Consider the following 21011-nt stretch of genomic DNA (forward strand, 5'->3'; position numbering starts at 1 on the left):
TTACTGGAGGCACTTAAAGAGAAGATAGAGAGACTTTAGAAAGATCAGGGAATTGAGGGCTATGGGGAACTGGCACAGAAGAGGAGTGGAGGCCTTGGGCAGAGCAGCCATGATCGCATTGAATAGCGGAGCAGGCTTGAGAGGCCTGGTGGGCTACCTCCGTTCCTTTTTCTTGTGTTCTTGTGTATAGTGTAACATTTTTGTGTGCTACATTCATCAATTGCAGTAAGTAATTATAAAGGAAAATTTTCGACCTATTATTGGTTACGTAAAGTCTGCAGTGCATGCATGATTGATATTTCCTTGATTTTAGGCTCCATGTGTATGGCCTGTAGGCAACAGAATCTGCTTGTGCAAATGCAAGTTAGTATATTGCTTATAAAGCCTGCTTTGTCATGGCTTCAAGGCAAGTTAATCGTGAGGACCCAGGGCATGGAATCTGGCACTAAGAACCAGTCTCAAGTGGGTCTTGGGTTAGATACTTAACTGTTGCAGCATTTCTCCTTTGGGGTCTCTAAACAGCAGCCCCCAAACCCCACCTTGCAGGTGTCCAGAATGACCTTCTCACGCCTCCTTCCCTGCACACCCAGTCATCACCAACCCCTTCCGTCCCTGCACTTGGGTCACCAGTTAGAATAACTGAACAAATTTCATTTATGTTGCATCTTTTACATGGTTAAATGGCCATTTGTGTTTTACGAGTGTTGATCAAGCAAAATTTAACACTAGGCACATTTGTCCAAAAACTTCATCAAAGGGATAGGTTTTAAGGTGCACTTTAAAGGAGAAAAAAAGAGGTTCAGAAGGATAGACGTTTGGAGAGAGAATTCCAGAACTTTGGACCCTTACAGCTGAAGGCAGTGCCTTCTATATCAGTACAGTGGTCCCCACAAGTACATCTACTGGTCCACCGATTAACCACTGTTCTAACAGTTTACAAATTAATTTCATTTTTAGAGCAGCTTGAAACATTTAAAAGTCTAATGGAAGGTGGAGAAGCATCCAGCCCAGCTAGTATGTTGGAAGATGAAAACGAGGAAGAAACAGAAAATGGTAACTGCGCCTTAGAAAGTTGACATTGATTATATAAAACAATTATTGTGCAAGAACAATTGTATAAGAACAATTAACAATTTAGTATGAATGGTTGTAATTTTTTCTTGTCCTACATTTCTAGCTGACCTATCTCCGATATCTGGTAAGGAAAGTAGCTGTGGATAATTAACAGATCTAATAAAAACTGGTTTATTCCTATCTTCTAGTAGCCTTAGGGTTATCTTTCCAATCTTGTCAAAAGTGACACATCACAGTGCGCTAAACTGACTGTTACCAAGCCTGAAACTCATGCAAATTATTTCAGTAACTGTGAAGAAACTCGCAATTTCTATTTATCTAAGCCTATTACCAAGCTTTTATTGTCAGAGAGAGAGATTTTACAAAAATATTACTATTGAATCATTACTTCACTGCTGTGATGGAGCAATACCAAAAATAGACCTAATTTTAGTAATCATTTGACATTTTAAAGTCAATTTATGTTTTAAAAAGTCTGGTGTCTAAACTCTCTCTCTGACTTGTTTACCTTTGCTGCACTCTACCTTAATTCTATTGACTAATATATCTTGCATCATATAACTTGTTGACTTGCAACACTTGTGCAGTGAATCATAATGAGGATTTAGGCTGAGTTTACAATATACATGTGCACAAATCTACGCATATGTGGAACTAAATTTATCCAGCTTTTCTAAAAGTTACTTTTATATCAAGAATTTGATGCATCAAAACAACAGAATGTGCCAAAATACGTGATCAATGTAATTGGGTTTCTGTCAGGTTGGCAAACTTGTTCTTAAATGTTCTTGAAAATAAATTACCTAATTCAAGTGAATCGGAATCAGCTGTTTTCACATTGAAGTTTTTGTTGCAATGAGTACATGTGTAAGAATAAAAGGGTCAATTGCCAACTCCCTTAAAAATTTCAATGAGTTCATATCATTATAAATGATACCAAATCTCCCATTATGTGCTAGTCTTGAACTGCTGTACCAGTGTGGCTGCTGGGAAGTTAAAGTTCTGCATGTTAGAGGGTGTTGGGATAAGCAGTAGATGAACTTCCATGAGAATTGCTCCTTTTAAGAAATTTTGCAATCTAAATCTTTTAACTGACTAATAAATTTGCATGTTTGTTTAATTTTGTTTTACTAAGCTAACTAGCATCAATCAGTACAACGATTTTTGACAGAATAGCTGCACCATCCCCTTCTAGGGTGCTTAAAGTCATAAAACGTTGTGCTATCCATTATTTTATAACACACCCTAAAATCAGTTCTTTACTGGATATGTTTTTCTAAATATGTCTTGACAAGTAGAGAACAAATTAAAGAAAGTGTCTGGTTGCCTTTTATTATCTGAGCAACCTCAAAGTTAAAGCATTCTAATATCTTCAAAACTGCAATCTGTCTGATTTTGTGGATACTGTAATCACATTGGCCACTATAGCTTTGCAGAATTAATTTCAACAGGAAGGTCAGACTCTGCAAAGTTTGTCTATGTAGAAAGAAATGCATGTGGCATTGCCAGTGGAGAAATAAATTACCTGACACTTTTTTTTTAAAAAATGATACGCTTTAATGGAAGTGGAAAGTACAAATTAGAATATCCAGTTGTGGTTAGTGCAGCTGAATGTTCACAATGTTGATCAAGTCTTTTTCCAAATGGGGTAATGTCTTCCAGTCCTGCTGCTAGATCTTCCAAATAATTAACATTATTTTTTGTGCCAAAAGTATGCTGTGGCCTCTTTTTTTTAATAACAGTTGATAATTTTTTGCCCACTAAAAGTGTTCTTGCGATTTGCCATTGCAGCAATCTACCTGACATGAAGATTAGGCAATTTGAACATTTTGCCCTGCATCTGGAAGAAATAAATTCGATATCTGAACAGAACATTAGCTTTCATACAAGCATTAAATGGTTACTATTCCTTGTTTGGATTAACTACAGTTGATGTGTTCTGATCAACAGAAGTCCATTCTCAGGATTTACATGTGCTCTTGGGACTTCATCACAGGATTGTAGATTATGAAGGGAAAAATGGTTATTTCCCCATTTTCTTTAATAGTGGGAATAGTGCTCAGCCTCTTTAGAATATCTTTTTTCTATTGTTCCCAATTTTATTGTTTAAGGCCTTTTGTGTTTGATTGGGTAATATATTGACAGTGTGAGCTGTAGCTGTTTGGTTATAAAGATATTGAAGCAGTAATACATTTACTGAGACAGGCAAGATCATGATTTAAAAACAGTGGATGAAACAATGTGCATTGAACATACACCACATACCTAATTATAATCGGCAGTGTATTGAAACAGACTCTCTCAGATTTGGTGTGTTATAAATTAAAATTACTTTCTAAGTTCCCAGTCTTACAGTGCTTGCGTAATTCATTAGATATGAGTAATAATGGTGTTTGCTCCTCGTGTAGTTGACCAAGATGAAGAGGCACATCCTGAACTGAAAATCAATAGTGAGCTTTCAGCAGATGACATTAGTCAGAAGGAGGCACATGTTAATAGTGTGAAGAAGGTGAGTGTTTTTTTTAAATTAAGAAATTATCATATAGTCTATGGAACCATATATTCTAATATTTTAGTGCTTTTTAACACTTACAGGTTTAATTCCATTAACAGTGGATTGACATGTTTGCATGATGTATCTTAGTTATGCAGCTCAATGTAATATCTCAATGCAGTCGTTAGCTCTTTGTGCATTTACTCCTAACATGATGCTTCAAACACCATTGCCCAAACCAGCTAATTGGTGTTACTGGAGCAAACTAGGTCACTAATACTGTTCTGATATTTAAATCATCTTGTTGGACAATGACTATCATCTAACCTTAACTTTGAACCATTATAGAATTTGAATATTTGTACCAAAGAAAATGAATAAGTATTAATTCATGTGTGATGATGTTCAAGATGTTTGCAAAATTTGCTGGGTACTTTGTTGGAAAAAGGCAGTTCATACAGATGATCTGGTCACTGACCTGGAATTTGCTGGTGTATGTCAGCAGTTCTGCTCTGAACTGCTTGCATGTCAGTGTAATTACTGAAGTGAAATGGTTGAGAGTCCCCAGGAAATTTGCTCTCAGATCTTATGCTATATTAGATTTGGTGCATAATCTGCAAACTTATTGATTTCAATGCAGATTGTAGATAGAAGAAAGTTGGCTAAGTTCCTTTAATTATTTGAGGTTTTTCTAATGTTTCAAAAGTATTTTGAGATGTTCAATTAAATTTTTAAAATTTTAGTATGTTTTAATATATTCATTCTTAATAAAACATCATGTTTTGGTTTACTTTTTAATATCTGTTAACTGCTTTCAGGAACGTTTAAAAATCCTCACAGCTTTGACAGCCAGCATAGCTGGGAGCAGACAATGCCAGCTGTCAAAGCACGCCAGTGGCTTTTCAAGGGCAGGACCTGTTCTGCCCCCATCCACTCCACCACATCATTCCATTACAATGCTTGAGGCCCTGTTGCAGCTCAGTTGCTATCAGAGTGACCAATACAGAAACATAATAAGGCAATGTGACAAGGAAAATATATTACCAAGATGAACTAATCTGCAGTATTTTACTCTTGCTGTTACCATAAGATATATGAGCAGAATTAGGTCATTCAGCCCATTGAGTCTGCTCTGCCATTCAATCATGGCTGATTTTTTTTTTCTCAACCCCATTCTCCTGCCTTCTCTCTGTAACCTTTAACCTCCTTACCAATCAAGAACCTGTCAGTTTCTGCCTTAAATACACCCATTGACTTGGCCTCCACAGCCCTCCTTGGCAATGAATTCCAGAGATTCACTACCTCTGGCTGAAGAAATTCTTCCTCATCTCAGTTCTAAAGGGATGTCCCTTTATTCTGAGGCTGTGCCCTCAGATCCTAGTCTCTCCTACTAATGGAGACATCCTCTCCACATTCACTCTGTCTAGACCTTTCAATATTTGGTAGGTATCAATGAGATCCCCCCTCATCCTTCTTAACTCCATCAAGTACAGGATCAGAGCCTTCCAACACTCCTCATTCATTAAGCCTTTCATTCCTGGGACCATTCTTGTGAACCTCCTCTGGACCCTCTCCAGGGCCAGTACATCTTTCCTTAGATATGGAACCCAAAATTGCTCATAATATTCCAAATGTGGTCTGACCAATACTTATTAAGCCTCAGCAGGACATCCCTGCTTTCGTATTCTAGTCCTCTTGAGATGAATGCTAACATTGCATTTGCCTTTCTTACCAGTGACTCAACCTGCAAGTTAACCTTAAGGTAACCCTAAACTAGGACTCTGAATTCCCTTTGCACCTCTCATTTCTGAATTCTCTCTTCATTTAGAAAATAGTCTACACCTTTATTCTTCCTTACAAAGTGCATAACCCCACACTTCCCAACACTGTATTTCATCTGCCACTTCTTTGCCCACTTTCTGAACCTGTCCAAATCCAGACTCCCTGCCTCCACATCACTACCTGTTCTTCCACCTATCTTGGTATCATCTGCAAACTTTACAATTTCTTTGCACACGTTTTCCTATCTAAATAAATTTTGATCATGATGTGAAAGTATTTCAAAACTTCAGGAATTCTTAATTGCTTGGTGAGAGATAAACAAAAAATAATGCCTATATTTTTGTAGGTAATTGAAGATGCTGAACAGGAAAATAACAAAAAGGTGAGTTCTGTTCAGTGTAACTTTGGTACTTTTTTCATTAAATCAACTTCTCTGTTGTATTTTTTTTTTGCCTTGCGTTCTATACTAGAAAGTAGAAAGTATCATTGCAGATTAATCATGTCAATGCAGTCCTGTCTGTCCTCATCCATGCCCTTGAAGTGATCAACAAGTATTTTGCTTTTTTCCTGAAACTCAGTATTTTACATGTGCTTATTTGCAAAAAAGATAATATTGTTTACAGGCATATCCCTACTGCAAAGCCCTAACTAAAAGTGAATCAGTCAATGTGTACTTAAATTTGTAATTGAACTCCAAATCTAACTGCATTTTAGTTGTCAAAGCTAGAGTCTTTCTTTAGTGCCTAATTACAGATAGTTGGAAGACCTTTTTTATAAATATATTTAAGTTATTAAAATTGAAATTAAAATTAATGTGTATTAGTTACAGATTTTCATTTGTTGATCATGTTAAAGATTGCCTAAAGATACCCAATTTTCTTTTTGTTTTTCCTCTGTTAACAGCAATTCACAAACTGCTAAAAATAACAGTAAATAGAGCTCTTAAACCAAATAATAACATCCAAGGGACATATGGTTCTCCTTTAGTATAATCTGCAGCCCATGGGATACTTTCTTGAGTTGACCTCAAAGGCTGCTGTGTTCCTTTTCCTTTTTAACCTTCTGCTGGTATGCCCATGACAATCTTTGCATCATCACATGCCGAGAGGGCAATGACACTCAATCCTGCAGCAATGTAATTATTTCTCCAACTGCTGAGAGATGCACAGGAAGTGACCTGCATGATTATTTTTTCCCAATTTTATTTCTCCCTGTGGAGGTGTGACTGACACTAACCCTTTGTAATGATGTAACGAAGACACCATGCAAAATGTCTTCTTCCATCTCACATTTGTTGCACTCTGGTGAGCATTTTCTTTAAGAAAGAATGCCAACAAATTTGAACACAAGTCAATGTCTTGTTTTGTCCAGACCAATGGATGGAAAGATTTGGTGAACCCACTCCCATCATAATTATTTACAATTGCTTCTCATCACTTGTTTCTGCTCCCTTGCCAGAGAGGGCAGACTGAAAAATTCAGGCAGAGAGAATTTTTTCTACTGAGATGTCCAAAAAGTAAAGATACTGGAAAGCATGGATATAAAACCATTCAGATCTTAGTTGTGGGGTGTCACACAGCTACAACTTTTCAAGAACCAGGGCAAACAAAATGCCAGGTGCTGCAAATTCAACATCACCAGCGTTTGTCCCAAAGCATAAAATGCAGACAAATTATGGCAGACGCTCCGCATATCCTATGCTTTCAAATGTTAGTTTAAATTTGAATGATTGTAAAATAGTATACATCAGAGCAGTAGATATTAAATGAGCACATGCTTTTTCAATAACCCTTAGCAAAAGTGGGGAAACATTTTGAGAAGACTGGCCATCATTCAAGGGAATGTCCAGAGACATTCACCGTGTTTAGTCAGCTGTTTTCTGATGTGTTAGCAGCATACTTGAATATAAATAAAGTTTGTTTTAACCACATATAACTTTTAAGAGGGACCCAAATTATGATAGGTTTTGCCATTTGTTCTTCATGAGACACATACCCTAATAAGTCCCAGTGAGTTCAGGGCTCTCAGGTTTACTGGTTGAACTGTGCCAGTGACTTATAGTTGTGCACCACTGATCTGCACCTGGAGTCAAGTGATGGAGCAAAAGCCTGCTGGAATTTCTCAGTATTTTTGGACTTGAGAACACATTTTACATTTGTGAGGAAGAAAGGTAGGAGCATAATAAGTTACTATTTTTAGCTGTTTGTACTTGCATTAAAAAATCTTAAATGCTTGAAGGTCACGGATGCATAAACAGCTGTTTCAGCCCACCGAGTCCACACCAACCATGAAGCAACCATTTTCACACTAATCCTACCTGAACCCATTTTATTCTCCCTACATTTACATCAACTTCCCCCTGGATTTTACAACTCATCTATACACGGAGCAATTTACAGTGGTCAATTAAACTAACAACCTGCAAATCTTTGGGTTGTGGGAGGAAATTGGAGCACCTGGAGGAAACCCATGTGGTTACAGGGGGTGCATGTAACCTTCACACAGAAAACACCGGAGATTGGGATTGAACCCAGGTCTCTGAAGCTGTGAGGCTGCTGTTCTACCAACTGTGCCACTTTGCTGCCCTCATAAGTGTTTGTAAATATCTTAAGTGATTCTTATTTTTTGTTAGTTTACAATTGTTATTTCATTTGCAGTAGATCTTGGCCATTGAGATTTACATCTAAGATCATTGTTAAAATCAAGTTTTTAAACAAGATACATTTAAAAATTCACATGTATCTTATAGAAAAATGCATGTTAACCACTTTGCACTGATTTAAAAAAAACACTTAAAAGTTCCTCTATTTTGTTTTACAGGGAACAATAACTGTAGAAGATGAACAGGCATGGGTATCATCTTATACGTATGTTGGTGCTACCACGAATATACATCCTTACTTATCTGCCATGGTCAACTATGCCCAGCCAGTGAAGTTTCAAGGCTTTAAGATAGCAGAAGGTATGCAAAATTTTTTAAAGTTCTCAGTGGCATTCGAAGTTGGGGGTGAATTTATGAAGATAATAGTTACATATTTCAGTTATGAAATTAGCATGATCTTATACCTGTAACTAGAATCTATCTGAATTCTCAACTTGAAGTTAATATCAGTCTCAATTTAAATATCCATTTCTGCTTACCTTGGAAGTATTGGTGAGCATCATGTATAAGAAGCATATTGTCTGCAACTACGAGGATTTCTCAAGTAAATTCCTTAATGGATTGAACGAGGCATTGATTATTATTCCTGTGAGCTGAATGTTTCTGTCTTCGAACCCAGAGATATTCCAAATGAATACATTGCATTTTTTCAAAACCATGAATATTTCATACAATTTAGCTTCTGTGCACAAGTAATTATGTCCCCTATTTTCCCTTCTGTTTACTGTCAACACTGCATATAAGAAGGATGGACTATAAAACTGACCTAATATAGCCACAGTTTGGCAGTGGGCTCCCCACAACTGACATCGATGAACACTGTGCCACTGCTAGCATTACAATCACTGATTCCATTCAAGCTGCATAGGAAATTAGAAAATTTAGTTCACTACTGGTGCTGAATCTTCTTGGTTGCACCTAATGGCTTAGGACCAAAATAAGAAGTCAAACAGAACATTATAGTCCTACGAAATCAACCACAAAGAACTGTTTTCAGCATAATGTGATTGAAAGTCGATTATTCCCAGAGTGAAATAAAAATAGGAAAGGCTGGAAATACTCAGCAGGTCAGACAGCATCTGTGGAAAGAGAAACAGTTAATGTTTCAGGTCTAGTACCCTTCATCACGGGTCTAGTACCCATCATGAACTGGTTCTGATAAAGGGTTCCAACATAAAACATTAACTGTAAACTGTTTCTTCTTCTACAGACGCTGCCTGACCTGCTGTATTTTTTCCAACATTTCCTGTTTTTACTTTCCAGGATTTCCAGGATCTGCATTCTTTTTTTGATTTTCATTCCAAGATGACATGCTATAACAATAACTTCTGCCAATACTCTTCCCTTGTGTTGAAAATAACAACCTCAAGAACTTAATGGATTCAGCTTGAAGTCAAGATCTAGGTCCCAGCATTGTTTGCAACATTTTGGTTTGATTGTTTCACCTGAGAAGCATCCACATGGGTGGTTCTCCCTGAAGATCCCAAGAGGAAAAGGAGATGACCTTTGTACTAATTAAGGGTTTACTTAAATGTCATTTCTCAGTGGGTCCAGAATTACTCAGAGCCTGCTGTGATTTTGCTGTGATTCTCATCACTAGTATTAATGGTGCATGTGACACACAGTGCTGCTTCATCACTATGGCCACCAAGAAGGTGGCCATAGTGATGAAGCAGCACTGTGGTGTGGCATGCACCATTAATACTGGTTCTGAAAACTCTTACAGCTTTTTTTTAACCAACAGAAAGGTGTTTTATAAATGGAATGTAACATGTAATGGCTTAATTTTCTCACTAACTGGAATGCAATATTCTTTCCTCAAACAACTTTTTTAGTAAAGATGCATATGTCTACTTTTACATTTGTACATCAAGGTGGAAGTGCTCCAGCTATGCACATTCTTTCTAAATATCAGAGAAAAGTTACAGCACAGGCGGAGACCAGATGGCTCATTGTTTCTGTGATAACTGTATGCAAGGACAATTTGGCTAATCCCATCCGACTGCCTTCTCCCCATAATCGTGCAATTTTCTTCCTTTCAAGTATTTATCCTGCTCTGCATGCCTTTTTGTATGCCATTAATTTCCTTTGTCTATCCCTCCTGGGAATATGGTCCAAATGCCAACCAGTTGCTGCTTAAACCTTTTCTTCTTGTCACTTTTACTTCTTTTCCCAGTCACTTTCCCTGGCTATTGACCCAGGTGACAATGGGAACAGTTTATCTTCAGTCTTGAGTTTCTTTGTGATTTTAAATGGGACTATTAGATCCCATCTTGACCTCAGTTCCAAAGGGAACAACCCCAGCTTCTGCAGTCTATCCATGTGACTAAAGTCCACCCTTCTGAAAACATTCTTATAAATCTCTTCTGCATCCTCTCCAAGGATCTTTGCTAATGTGTGGGTTCTTAATTTAAGCCCCTATGATAAAAGTCCAAAGTAATAGTGTAGAAGAGTTTGCACTGCTTCTGAGGGAGGCATCCCTCAAAATGTTTCTGAAACAGGAGACAATATTGCATTCCTAGTCCCATGGTAATTATGCAGACACTGGCCACAGTGGTACCTTCAAGATTAAGTTACCACTTTCCCTATTGTTACGATGAAAGCAAAGGACTTAGCATTTATGAGCTTCAATTCATTACGATTTCTCTCAATATTGCATAGGCTTAATTTGTTGCTTTGCATCACAATAAGGTCAAGGTTGCTAGTATATTTTTTCTTGTGCATTTCAACTCAATGTTTTGTCAAATCTTTCTGTCAGGTTGAATACTAAATGGATAAAGAAAACTGCCTCATCCAGCATAAAAAAAAAGATGAATTTCAACAGTATTTGAATATAAAAGTCCATTAATTTTGGAAAAAGTAAATTGACAAGCTATATCCCAATGAAACTAAATTGAAAATTTGGTAATTAATCCAATGATCCCTAATGCTTCCTCATTGTGCTGGCTTCCTTATGATCAAGCCTCTATGTTGAGGTGCATCGCCTCTGCATAGCAGCTTGATGGTTCCTCCCTTTCCTAGAGTTGGGTGAACAGATGCCACTGATGGACACTTGTGAATTTCTCCCTGGAAGGTCTGGTTTACACCTGGAGTTGCCTCTATCTGGGAAAGCTGATTGCAAGGCACTTGCATGAGTGTTACTCAAGAACAATGGTGGGGGTTGAAATCCGGGAATCCTCAGTGGACACTGTTTCAAATCCCCACAATACCACTTGGATTCTCATTGGATCAGGTAGACAGAGATGTGTGGATTTGCTGTGACAGTCTCCAGACTCCTGCCAGCACTGGCAAAACCTCCCAGAGAGGAGCTGTCCACTCCCTGTGGTTCCAGCGAGGCATCCTCTGTTCCCACAGAATTGCGACTTGCTCATATCACTGTGTTAGCAACGGGTTGATATCCAGACCCCAGAAAGGATCAGACTAACATTTCACAGAGTCAGAAAGTGTTTGCTTGATTTGACCTGCACCTCAATGGAAGTAGAAACTTGCTCCATCAGGTGCTTTCACTGTTGGTGCATTGGCAGTGTTTGGCATTTAAGTGCAAATCACCTTGAGAGTGGACGTGATGCTCTCCTGATTATGCATGACCTCCAGCAAGATGTTTGAAAGGGATGCTGCTATACTCCTTGTCACCTCATGCATTAAGCCTGACAGGCTAGACATTGCACCGAGCATTTGACAATGTATCCCCATTAACTCCTACCAAATGCTTCCACCTCATGTTCTTATTCTGGGGCTGTGCTACTTCGTGGACTTGCTCTTTGGCTAGCTGACACAATAGTCTTTTGCTCCCATCCAACTTCAGCCCACTAGTGCCAGGTGTCTTTCTCGTGAAACTTGCTCCCCCTCAAACCCCCCCCCCCCAACTTGTGTAATGCCCTCACAGTGCCAGTACCTGATCTGGTTTTCACCAAGGATACATGCAAATATGCAGGGTTAATACCAACTGCACCTTGGCTGCAGGTTCCTGATTTTCTGACCCTTTCTTCCTCCATGTACCAGTGGCGTTCTATTGGAACTGTTATCTTGTGAGTATGCAGTGATAAGGGTAAAAACATCAACAGAAAAACAAAGCATGCATGGCCCACAGTATATGTGGAAAGTGACCAGTACGCATTACTGACATAGTCATTTCAATAAGGGATCAAAAAATAGTCAATCAGTCTGAAATAAATGCATAGTAAGCTAATCGTCAGCTTGTGTACCAATTCCCACAAGGAGGAGGACCCTCTCTTTCAGACTGACCAGATCATTACTTCTTCCTGTACTGCTCCATGCTTGTTGTGGGGGGGGGGGGGGGGGGGGGGGGGGGTTGCTCTTTGAAGTGAGCTCCTGTGCCTGGTTGTTGTCCTGTAGTCACCCCATTACAAAAGACCTCTCTCTTGTTCTGGACCTTATCCATTAAAATTTCCAGGTCCCAATCTGTTAAAATGGGACCACAGTCCCTCTCCTCTCCTGCATATTCCGCTGCCACCTTTTGCACCAGAACACGCTGTATAAGCCAATGTATGCAAGTCTCATAGATACCTTTAAGACTAAGTTCTGACAGCAGCACAATATTGCTTTAGACTCCTGTTTTGGCATACCAGGTGCCACAGGGAAGTTTTTTCTGAAAATAAATTGCGCCTGTGCTGTTGTACTTTTTCTGCATTGTAAAACAGCACAAACCCAATAAGCACTGTTGTAATCACTGAGTTTGAAGCAAAAAAATGTTTGGCCCACCATAAGATGGGGTGAGAGTCTTTGAGTCATTCTAGCTCGAAGGCTGGAAAGTGACGTAGTATGTAGCCGTGTTGTACACTGGAGATCCTGGTTTATATTTTCTCCTGTTGAACGTAACTTGAATATGCTTACCACTTGATGGCAGCAAAGACACCAGTTTCCTCATTCATATGGCATTCTGCGCACATTTTTGTGTTTTGACTGACTTCAGCATTTTTACCTCTTCCAGTTTTTTTTAATCTATGTTCTTCACCTTTACTTACTGGGCAGAAGTATAATAAGGAAAGCAGTGGGCAAAACATATAATCCTGTTTTTAAATGATCAGTAAATGCACAGGTATTAAATTAAAAAACAGCTTCTAGATAACTGTTTTTTTACAAAAGAGATCTATTGTCCATCGTTGGCAGTAAACCCTTTTTTACTCTTAATCTATTCACAATGGTACTCACTGCACCAGTTTGGTGCATTGCAGATTGTGGCGACTGTATGCATTTCACAGTGACTGACGTGCAATCCTTCACATTATCCTTTGTGAAGTGGAGGTTTTTCATATATATACACCATACCAAACATAGATTATTATAGGAATACAAACTTGCAGCATTAGGCTACATTGAACAACAATCAAACCCAAAGTGCCTATAACTATTTTTTATTTTGCTTTCGGTGACTTTTCTTTTCATCTTGGAAAATAACATTCTTTGGAGTTTTTATGCCAAAAGGCCATGGATGTGCAGCAAATAAGGATTTGCAAAATGTAGATTGAGAGATGTTTGGATACCAAGGGACATGGGGAGAGGGCAAGAAAGTGTATTTGAGACACAATCAGGCATGGTGATAATGGACAGTGGAGCAGACACAAGGGGTGCAAGCTTACTCTTGTTCATATTTCTTGTGTTTAATTCCAAATGTTGGACTAATGCTATCAATTGAATAGAGTCACTGTATTCATGCTAACAAGACTCAGCAGAGGGCATTCAGATGGTGATCAAATGCAAATATTAGGAGGGGCTGAGGCAGATGTCTTTAATGGAGAAAAATTGCTTTGAACAATTGCACTTCTCCTGACCTTGTTCACAGGAAGAGTCATAGCTGTGTTTACTGCTCACGTGCTTGGCTATAAATGGTTCCTAATCTGCCTGTATGAATTCTTATTTTCCCAGAGCGAAATATTCACTACAACATGTCTTCATTTAATGAATCGGTTGGACTGGGATATCTGAAGACTCATGCTATAGAGTTTGTCAAGTATCTTTTGTGGTGCTTTTAACAAAACTGTACATTTTTGGTAATTACTGCCTAGCCACCTGAGTGACTAAGAAACAGATGCTGAAGAGCTGCCATGTGCTTTGTATCATGTTGTCAGTTTCCAATAACCACAGACTGTTGTAGCTTGTTTAATGATGAGAAGCAACTCTACCTACATTACACTAGATAAAAGATATTGTCTCAGTGACGCAACAGATCGATACACTAATTTACACTAATGTGGAATACAGTGTGTAGAGATATATTGCTGTACTTCTCTTACTATTTCCTATGCTGTGATTTTCCATTTAGTGCATAGGAAGTGAAAATTTCCCAGACCTATGTATATTCTAGATAGTGTCAACGCAATATTCAGTAAACCCTGAAGTGAGTTGAGTTCCTGTCTTCTCAGTCTAAGAATTTTGTGGTATTGGGAGAAAGGGGAACCTTTCAAAGCTGGGAGTAAGTAATGTGAAAGATGAAATTTTAATTTAACCATTCTGAAGTTGCCAAATTATGCATAGAGGATTTTGTGGAGTTAGAAGTTGGTAGGTTGTTTCCTGTGGTGCTAAAATGTGTATGCATTTTATATTTCTTTGAAAACTTAAGAAAAATTGAACTAAAATCATGCATCAGAAATGTCCTCACTGTAGGTGTGCTACTGAACTCTATTTCAAATCCAATTGAAATATCTGAAGTCAGTTTGTGAACAGCTCATTTGACACCTTCATTCACAATGTAGGAACTCAAGGGCATCTACCGGAGAAAAATGGACTGGAAATTCAATATTGTTAGCTTCATTGCCTCAAGGTGTTTTACGCAGCGTTCAGTCTACCCTCTCATTTTATAACACAGAATTTTCAGAAACACCAAAGCTTCGGATTCCCAGTTTTGCCACTTCACCAACTTCATGTTGAGTTCATGCTGGCCTCAGGATTGTTGGCTGGAACTGGCCAACTTTCTTGTCTGGAAATCCTTCATCTTAGCCTTTCAATAATTTCAGAAAATAACAGCTTAAACTTTAGTGTCACCCATCTGGAGTTTCTTTGCTGATGATTCAACTCCCAGGGGTGTATGAATGGCAAACTGCCTGTGATCCTGAGGCAGTGGAGTGGATCAACCTTACAAATACATGGTTATGTCAGGGTAATGACCCGTAACATATTTTCTTAAGCTTTGTTATCTTTCTGGTGTTTGTGCTGTGAAACCCTTCCATAGCTTGCTTGAGGTTCAGTGTCCAAGGTAAAACTACAGATATGGTCTGACTGAAATTTGTATCAAAGAAACATCAGATTTGAATTCCAAAACCTTTGGGGTAAAATGTCATAATTCCATTAGCTTTAACATCAAAAGATTGAAACAGGACCAAAATAAGTAGCACATGCCCAGTGTGGATCAAGGGTAATTCTGGCAAATGGGAAGTCATTTTGTGAGATGAAAGCAGTTGTTTTTGTGGTTAAAATTTGCTAGGAAGCCTCCTGATGTGGCTGTAGACTACGTGTAGAAATAATTTGAGGAAAAAATTGTCTCAGAGTCTTGTCAACGAAGAACTCAGACATGGAAAGTGATTGTTAGGCAGAAAGAACAAAGAACTAAAAATGCTGAGGCACCAGGGCAAAGAAGGAGGCAGTAACAACGTTGTAATTGACAACTACTATAAAAGGTGTAAGGTGCAGCAGGCAGACAGGGAGCTCAATTTATGATTGTCTGAACAACAGCTCTTCATACTTAAAAATAATTACAGCTTATTTATATTTGTGAGTTCATCTTTTTTCCTCCCTTTTGTGCTTTTGATTTAGATTAACATTTTAAATCAAATACTTTAAATGCAGCAATTTACAATAATAAGTTAAAAAATGGAGATATATTTATCTACCTCTTACCAGCATTCTAGTCCTGCAGCAAACCAAGGAAGATCGATGTCGAAGCTCTCAAGGACCCCACAGAGGTTGAGCTGCTCACAACCTGTCAACTTCCAGCCTGCACGAACCACAAAGTATCCACAGTTTATGACCACAGTTTGAGCTACCCTGAAGTCCACCATAAATGGCACCTGTGAAGAGGTTCTTGGCTTCTCTGTCAAGAAGAACCAGGACTGGTTGGATGAGAATGACCAGGAGATCATAGAGCCAATTAACTGCAAACATGAAGTGTTCCTGGAATAGGATGTTTTCACCATACCTCAAACAAAAAGAAACAGCTCTACAGGCAACTGAAAGCCAAAGTCAAGCAGAAAACCAGTGACCTAAAGCACAGATGGTGGATGGAGAGAGCACAGGAGCTCGATGTCTCTCTAAAGCCATGACATGCACAGGTTTTTCATAGAGCATAGAACAGGCCCTTCGGCCACAATGTTGGGCTGACATAGCTAATCCTCCTACCTATAGAGTGCCCATATCCCTCCATTTTCCTCTCATTCATGTGCCCATACAAGCCCCTCATAAAAACCCCCAATGAATTTGCCTCCACCAGCCTATCAGGCAATGCATTCAGGCATCCACCACTCTCTGAGTAAAAAAACTTACTCCTCACGTCTGTTGTGAACCTACCCCCTCTTGCCTTAGATGCTTGCCCTCTGGTATTGGATCACTCAATAATAGGAAAAAAAATATTGCTTTCCACTCTACCTTTGTCCTCATAAATTTATACAAGCCATCTGTGGTTGATACACCCAAACGCTCCACCCCAGTGAGACCAAGAATGGGGGTGAACTCATTAGGGAGTGAGAGCAGTCAATGCCCAATGGAAGGATCCTTCAAAGACTTCCTCAACCATGATCTGTCTCGACTTGAACACGCCTTGGCTTCATCCCATGGTAGCCATTTGGGCCAGCCTTGCACCACTCTTTGCCCGACAAAAGAAGTCAAGGCCACATCCCAGCTAAACAAAAACAACAAAGCCTCGGGAGCAGATGGTGTTCCGGCTGGAATCCTAAAGCTCAGTGGTGAGGAGCTTCAGTCGCAAACCCACAATCTCATCACCCATGTCTTGGGGAACGTGATGTTAGGGCACCTCAATGACGCTGTAACGTGACCATCTTCAAGAAAGGATATATTCAATTGCGGTAGTCACAGAGAGGTCTCCCTACCATTTGTCACAGGGAAAGTGATCATCAGAAGAACTGCCTCCTCCCAGTGGCTTAAGAATTGCTTCCCACCGCCACCCCCCCCCCCCCCCCCCCCCCAAGTGACTGTGCGGAATCTTTTCACCCAGAGGCACAGTGGACATGATCATCACCATGCGACAACTTCCCAAAAAAAAATGCAGGGAGCAGTGCCAACCACAATGGTTGGCCATTTTGACCTCACTAAAGCCTTTGATTCTATCATTCAGGAGGATGAATGGCCTTAGAAAATTTTGTTCCATCTTACGTTTGCATCACAGTGGCTTGCAAGCCATGAAACTAACCAATAGCTCTGCAACAGAAGCAACCCCAGTGAAAACCAGTGTCAAATAAGGCAGTTGTTGTTGCCACAACGGTTTTCTCAGCCATTCCGCAATGTTGCACGTCATCCCGAACAAACTTCCTGCGGGAATGGAGCTAATTTTCAGAGTTAATGAAAAACTGTTCAGCTACGCTACACTCCAGAATTGAGGTCACCCAAAACCTCAGTAGCGGAGCTGCAGTATGCAGACAATATTTGCATTTGCGCACACTTGGAGGCCAAGTTCCAAGCCGTCATTGAAGATTATGAGAAAGTGGGCCTGACACTCAACATCTGCAAGACAAAGGTCCTCTCCCAAAGTGCCGCTGCTGCACCTCATTGCCTTCTAACAATAAAGATTCACGACAAAACCCTGAAAAATGTGGACCACTTCGCTCATCTTGGGAGCGACATATCGGTAAAGGCAGGCATCGATGCTGAAACTCACCATTGCCTTCAATGTGCCAGCATAACTGTTGGATAGTGGAAGAAGAGGATATTTGGAGACCAACCTCAGGCTTGGTACACAACTTGTGGTCTACCAGGTAGCAATAATGTCTGCCTTCCTGTATGCTTCTGAGATCTGGACCATCTATAAGAGGCACCTCAGCACGCTGGAAAGATAACACCAATGTTGTCCATAGAGAATCCTCCAGGTTCACTGGAAAGATAAGCAAACCAACATCTGTATCCTCTCCCAGGCCAACAACCAGAGCACTGAGGCTCTAATTATGTGTATTCAGCTACTTTGGGCAGGGTACTTCAATTGCAAAACCAACACTAGACCCATGAAACCTCTGCCATGGAAAGAGATTACCAGGCAATAAGAGAAAGAAAATTAAGGATGTGCTGCAAGCCTCCTTAAAGAAATGCAACATTCCAGTGATTCCAGGGATTCTCTGGCCTGTGACTGTTGTAAATGGAAAAGGAGCATTTGGTATGACATTGAGAACTTAAGTCCATGCACCAGATGCGCACACAAGCCCTGGAAGTGTAGAACGAGTGTACCACCTCACAAGCTACCCATCTGCTTGTGCCAGCAGGCACCTCCTGCCCCATCTGTGACCTCTTTTGCCACCTCAAAACCCACAAAACCAGAGAGGAATAAAGTCATCCCTGATCCTGAAGAACTGCTGAAGAGTAGTAACAAGAGTACTGACAAATTGATCTTTGGTCAAGAGCTTTTAAAAGAATTTTTGAAATATTGTTTTATTAGTCAAAGAGATTGAGGAATGAATTTTGTCACCAATCGTGATACCACCTGCCACTCGTTAGACTTGCCCTATTCCGTAGACTTCCTTGGGGTTCTGCGTGACAATTTCCAAAGGATGAAGCACCCTCTATTAGAACAAATGGGATCTGCACAACAGGACAAGCAACTATATGTCTCCTTCATCAATCTGATTGAAGAATTGTTTATGAGCAGTGTACCTCCTGAACCTATTAGAAAAGCAAGCTCAATGTCAAAACAGTACAGAAAGCAAAATAAAAGGAAGGAAGGAAAGATTAGATTGAGAAAACTGGATAAAAGAAATGGAGAAAATTAAAACAAATTATTGATAATGTTTTGTTATGATTTTAGGCTGTATCTGTGAAATCAATGAAGGAACTTCATGACATTTGGGTATATTTGAACAATGTGTCATACAGTAAAATGCCACTTATGCACAGCTTGTTGAGAAGTGTGGCATCTCAGACAGCAACTTCTGTTCAACTGTGTATCTCTGCTCACTAGAATTTGCTGTGAGATGTGTGCTTGATTAACTGAATGCTGTTGGGTGCTCCTGGTTACTCTCATGGGAAAACCTGGCCCTCATGAATGTTTCAAATCACACACAATGTTGACATCAGGCAAATTCAACAATGTGTCAGTGCAACTGTTAAAGCAAAATATTATGCACAACATCCATCCTGTTTTCATGATCTTGAATCTCTTGATACGATATTTGAATATCTACTGGAACATCACACTAATGCAAAACAGAACAGAAGTGATTATTGAAGTGGTTGGCAAAATAAGCAGAATAAATAATAATGACAGTATTAAAGCTTGAATGTGTACATACATGCAGCTGCAGCTGTTTTTGCTTCATTTTCCTTAATGAGCTTCACAGTTATAATAAGCGACAAATGAGTCGTATTTACCCCAAGGGAGGACGAGTGGATTCCAGTAATTACATGCCTCAGATCTTCTGGAACGCTGGCTGCCAGATGGTCTCACTGAACTTCCAGACCCCAGGTAGGAACTGTTGTCCAGCCAGCCTGATCCACAAAGCAGGAATTAGGAAGCTGCTCCCAAACAGATGCCCTGGATAAAGTACAATCATTTGCCAGTGGCATTTCCGTTGGCAGTCATTCACACAGGACAAAATTAAGCATCCAAAACCAAGGAGCCGTGAAAATAAACTGCTGAACTACTGCATTATACAGATGAAAAATTGCAAGGTTTATTTCATGGTCACTGTTTTGATTAAACGTTGTACATGGGCAAAGTTCCTATACAGTGCTGATCAAAGCACATATGGAACACAGTTTGAAGAATTAAAAAGGTATCATTTACATTATTCCATTGCAAATTTACCTTGGTACACAATTTTTGGCCGATACATGCTTCAGAATCTCTAGAAGGAGGAACACAAAGTCCATTATTTTAGAGGAGGATAACGCAGAATTGAAACAATATTCTTTTTGGATTACAAACATGACATCTGATTTTTTTTGAGCTATTTGTAGCTATGTGGGGGTTCAATCCAAATGTCCCACCATGCATTTTATAAACATAATGCCTGATTCCATAGTTGGAGTTAGTGCATTGTAAGAATTGTAGAGTGTAGGACTTCCATCATGTTAAACTTTGAAGGATAGAGAATCACAGGCTGTGTGGTAATGACTTCCTATGATGCACACTCTGTGCTTGTAAAATCACACATTATTCATCCCTTTATTCAATCAGTGGGCTGTTTCCAGGGGGGGAAAAATCATGATAACGTGAGAGTAAATTTTCCTGTGTGCCCAATGCTGCAGGCACCTTGGCTCAGATGTTCCAGTTTGGGTGAAGTCCATCAACTTTATTGGAGAATCTGATCGCTGGAAGTGTTAAAACAAGAACATCAGTTTTTACTTGCCCATTTGGCATAATGGCTCAGGATTTGTTTCAAGCCTGTTTCAGAAGCAGAGTTTATTGTGCATGTGATATGCTATTCTGTTTTTAATACATGCAGCAGTGGATGAATTTCTTTCGACTTGAATTGCACACAGTCTCCTATGTTAAACTCATTATTAATATAATTGTTTTAACACATACAATCCTCACAGCATCTAAAGAGAGGTGATCTTCATGTTTTATAGTTTACATTGGTTTTAAGCATAAATTACAATATTTTAACACTGTGCAATTTAGTTTCTAAATATCTTTCTCTTTATTGGTGGAAACAATGATCCATTTTAATATAAAACAGACCAATTAATACGTGCATGAAGGTAGCAGTGTACTGAATTAAAACTATGCTTGTTTTATATTTAATATAAAAGATTGTTAATATTTCAATAATAAATTAAAATGAAAAAATGTAAGCTTTCATCATGAAAGTTTCCAATAATTTT

At 39.2% G+C, this 21011-nt stretch overlaps 1 protein-coding gene across 12 annotated transcripts in view; it reads left to right on the plus strand.

Moving 5' to 3' along the window:
* The window catches only part of LOC127567769 (1-phosphatidylinositol 4,5-bisphosphate phosphodiesterase beta-4), a 473077-nt gene that overhangs the window by 298869 nt on the left and 153197 nt on the right, over positions 1-21011 (plus strand). For 7 of the 12 annotated variants that reach the window (XM_052010784.1, XM_052010774.1, XM_052010778.1 and 4 more), the window contains exons 20-26: positions 958-1053; positions 1178-1198; positions 3483-3583; positions 5697-5732; positions 8171-8312; positions 13899-13983; positions 19523-19647. In XM_052010784.1, coding sequence (XP_051866744.1) covers positions 958-1053; positions 1178-1198; positions 3483-3583; positions 5697-5732; positions 8171-8312; positions 13899-13983; positions 19523-19647 — 606 coding nt within the window. The remainder of the gene's footprint in view (positions 1-957; positions 1054-1177; positions 1199-3482; positions 3584-5696; positions 5733-8170; positions 8313-13898; positions 13984-19522; positions 19648-21011) is intronic. The other 5 variants (XM_052010783.1, XM_052010786.1, XM_052010781.1 and 2 more) reach the window with 3 other exon arrangements.

Source organism: Pristis pectinata, chromosome 3 (genome assembly GCF_009764475.1).
Source record: "Pristis pectinata isolate sPriPec2 chromosome 3, sPriPec2.1.pri, whole genome shotgun sequence".
Taxonomy (NCBI): domain Eukaryota; kingdom Metazoa; phylum Chordata; class Chondrichthyes; order Rhinopristiformes; family Pristidae; genus Pristis; species Pristis pectinata.